This window comes from Sinocyclocheilus grahami, unplaced genomic scaffold (assembly GCF_001515645.1).
Source record: "Sinocyclocheilus grahami isolate Dianchi unplaced genomic scaffold, SAMN03320097.WGS_v1.1 scaffold330.1, whole genome shotgun sequence".
Lineage (NCBI taxonomy): Eukaryota > Metazoa > Chordata > Actinopteri > Cypriniformes > Cyprinidae > Sinocyclocheilus > Sinocyclocheilus grahami.
In genome coordinates this window covers 36,671-40,274 of record NW_015505509.1, presented here as the reverse complement: position 1 = coordinate 40,274, position 3,604 = coordinate 36,671, and the positions used below count along the sequence as shown (strand labels likewise).

General features: G+C 41.7%; 1 protein-coding gene across 1 annotated transcript in view; it reads left to right on the top strand.

Moving 5' to 3' along the window:
• Nucleotides 1-3,604, top strand: part of LOC107602566 (glutamate receptor 1-like) — a 41,543-nt gene that overhangs the window by 26,596 nt on the left and 11,343 nt on the right. The window contains exon 5 of the mRNA XM_016295094.1: nucleotides 2,960-3,013. Coding sequence (XP_016150580.1) covers nucleotides 2,960-3,013 — 54 coding nt within the window. The remainder of the gene's footprint in view (nucleotides 1-2,959; nucleotides 3,014-3,604) is intronic.

The window sequence follows — 3,604 nt, the reverse complement described above, 5'->3', positions numbered from 1 at the left end:
CTCACACAGAAATGCATCTTCAGGTGTATCCGTCCCCAAGATCGGTTCCCAGCGATCGACCTGAAGGACGCGTACTTCCATGTTTCGATCCTTCCGCGCCACAGGCCATTCCTACGGTTTGCGTTCGAGGGGCGGGCATACCAGTACAAGGTCCTGCCCTTCGGGCTGTCCCTGTCGCCCCGTGTCTTTACGAAAGTTACGGAGGCAGCCCTTGTTCCCATGAGAGAACAGAACATTCGCATTCTCAACTACCTCGACAATTGGCTCATACTCGCTCAGTCTCAGGATCAGTTGTGCGAGCACAGGGATTTGGTGCTTTCACACCTCAGCCTGTTGGGCCTTCGGGTCAACTGGGAAAAGAGCAAACTCTCCCCGACGCAGAGGATCTCTTTTCTCGGTATGGAGTTGGACTCGGTCGAACAGATCTGCTTGAACACATTCAAGAGCAGGATGGCGGTCCCACTGAAACACGCCGCTGGAGCTACTCCATATGAGACCGCTGCAGCACTGGCTCCATGGCCGAGTCCCGAGGTGGGGCACCCTTTGGCACCCGCGTCCAGACCTCTGAAAACTTCATGTCTTGTCCCTGGACGGGACGCAGAGGTTCCAAGTGGCCTACCCCAAGAGGAAGTTGATACAATCACTTCAGCGAGGGCACCGTCTACGAGACACACCTACGCTAGGTTGTTGGGGAAGCATGACCTGGTTGTCAGGTTCCTTAAGGGGGAAAGAAGGTTAAATCCTCCACGGCCCCCCTCTATAAAGAGTGACCGACTGAAAGGGAACGTCTCGGTTACGTATGTAACCCTCATTCCCTGAAGGAGGGAACGGAGATGTCACGTCCCGTCGCCACAGCTCCTGTACCACCGCTGAGCGGCCGGGTCACCGGCTCGGCTCCTCAGCGAAAACCTGAATATGCGCTGCATCTGCTGCCTACTTATACTCACACTGTGATCAGCAGCAGCTGGATGCAATAATCGCATGCCAATGTGCATTGGCTCGTTTAGTTTACACTCAAAGTAGATTGGTCCCTCTAAGCGAGATCCCAATTCGTCGGTCATCCAACGTGACGTCTCCGTTCCCTCCTTCAGGGAACGAGGGTTATATACGTAACCGAGACGTTTCATTTCTAGAGTGCTTTTTATTAGAAAAATGTGTATATACTCTTAGCAAGAGATGAAGTCATCATTATTTTTGGTCCTCTTTCCAGAATGTGCTTCTTTTACAAGTTTTTTTGTCAGCTTTTTGGAACATACTTTCATATAGATTGGCTCAAAGATTTTACAGAAATGGACTAAAAGCCACAAAACTAATTTGATTTCATTCCTGAGTTCTGCATTAAAGGAATAGTACCCAAATATTCTGTCATCATTTACAAACCCACATGTTGTTTATTTCTTCTTTGAAATATAAAAGAAAATATTTAGAAAAGGGTTGGTGTTTTCCATTGTAATAAAAAAAATAAAAAAAAACAGAAATTTAAAATGTTTTCTTTTTTACAGAAGAAAGGTTATACAGGTTTGGAATGGCATGACAGCGAGTTTTCATTTTTGGGTGAAGTATGCCTTTAATGTTGATCCCAGCACTGAAATACTCAAGAAGACCAGACAGGGTCCTTGTCAGTAGTCCCTGCCCTGGGCTGGCCTGCCGGGTGAAATCTTACTGGGGTCACCATTAATAACTAATGCTACTGTCTGTCATGGCCACAAGCTATCACTGTCAGCTTTCACAACTTCCGAAGTGTTTGAGAGAGCGAATAGCTACTTACATGCATACATTTTGGTCACAGAAGTATGCCTTCATGATCGCTAAGAACTTCTGCACATCTCTAGGATTCTAATTGTAGCCATTGAACAGCATAACAGTTTGATGGTGTCAAAGTCAATGGTACCCACTGACACTGCACACTACGCACTCGCGTACATCCACACGGTTCAAGCTGTGACCCTCGGTCAGTGTAGTGTACCAAACAGAACTGAGAGTGCTGCTAATGTGTTCCTCCCCCATCAACGTATGACTCATTGTTTTTCACCACTGTTGTACTCTCCATGCCTGCAGAGGCTTTGTTATCTCTATAGCCACACAAAAGAAAACCTGCATCATAAATCTTCATTCCTCTCCTCTTTGTAACATCTTCATTCTGAAACACCCTAAACTCAATGTAAAGATGAAAGCCCAGGGATGTAGTTATTTTACGGTGATTGGTGGGTGTGTGCTTATAGAAAATGTGCCATTGTTGTTATGATTATTTAAATGGTACGTTTATGCACTTGGCAGACGCTTTTATCTAAAATGACTTGCATTCATGCATTGACACCATTATGAACAGTTTGAAGTAGGAAAACTTTGCATAGTAGGAAATATTGTGTAGCATGTTTCACAATACACATTGTGTAGCTTTACAAAAAAAATCGGAATGTTTTTGTTTTGAATTTCTTAATGTCTTAATGCTTTATAGTTGCATTTAGCAGATTAGAGTTGGGCAACAATAAAGTTTACACTTTTTGACAATCATTATATTATATTATATTATATTATATTATATTATATTATATACAAATGTTATTATAGTTTTTTTTTATTATGTATTTTTTTTATTCAATTATTATTATTATTAATTTAGTATAAAAAAAATTTGACGGTGGTTCAGTAATCATTAGAGTATAAATGGGTTTCCCCAAAGACAGTACATCTGTTTTTTACCAACCTTGACACGTCTTCCTTGCCCCATATCCTTACTTTCGCCAGAAAGAAAAGGGGAAAAAATCATGCACATTGACACACATTATGACTGCTGTGAAAGACAAAAACTTATTTGGAATTATGTGGAATAATACAGCAAATATTACATTACAGTGGGATTTATATGGTTTATTTGCATAGATAAGTCTTTATAATGCACACCCTAATTAATACTAACTGCTTTATTTTTTCACCTTCATTTGTTGGTCTATTTCAGATCATCGAGTTGGGGAAAAATGTGAAGAGCTACCACTACATACTAGCAAACCTGGTAAGATAAAATCACACCACTCGTTTCAGCACCAGAGATCTCATGACTAATGCTCAGCATGAGGCTTTCAAATGTCACTGCTACTCTTGATATTACAGGTGATTTGCATATTTTCACTACTGACCAATCGCAAGAAGCTGCTCGCTATGACTAACAGATGAGATGCTATATAAACGTTGCCTGGAGAACTGCTCCGTGAATATGAAAAACTACAAGTGATTTTTGCCATCCTTGTCTGTAAGTGCACTCAACATATGAGAATGGAGGGTTAAATTGATTTAAACTGAAATGATGATAATCGCAGCATTAATATGCTGTGGTGTGCTCCTGGATGGCACACTGCTGAGGATTTTAAATTAAACTGGTCTGGCCGGTTTGTTAGATGTAATTGTAAATGATAAATGATAAAGGTTGCAAAGCAATAAAGAAAGATTTGCAACTGCCTGCTATTTCCATAATTGCCAAATTTTAAGAAGTGTCCTATTTACACTCCGTTTGCATGTGTGGATGTGAAAGTGTGTGTGTGTGTGTGTGTGTGTGTGTGTGTGTGTGTGTGTGTGTGTGTGTGTGTGTGTGTGTGTGTGTGTGTGT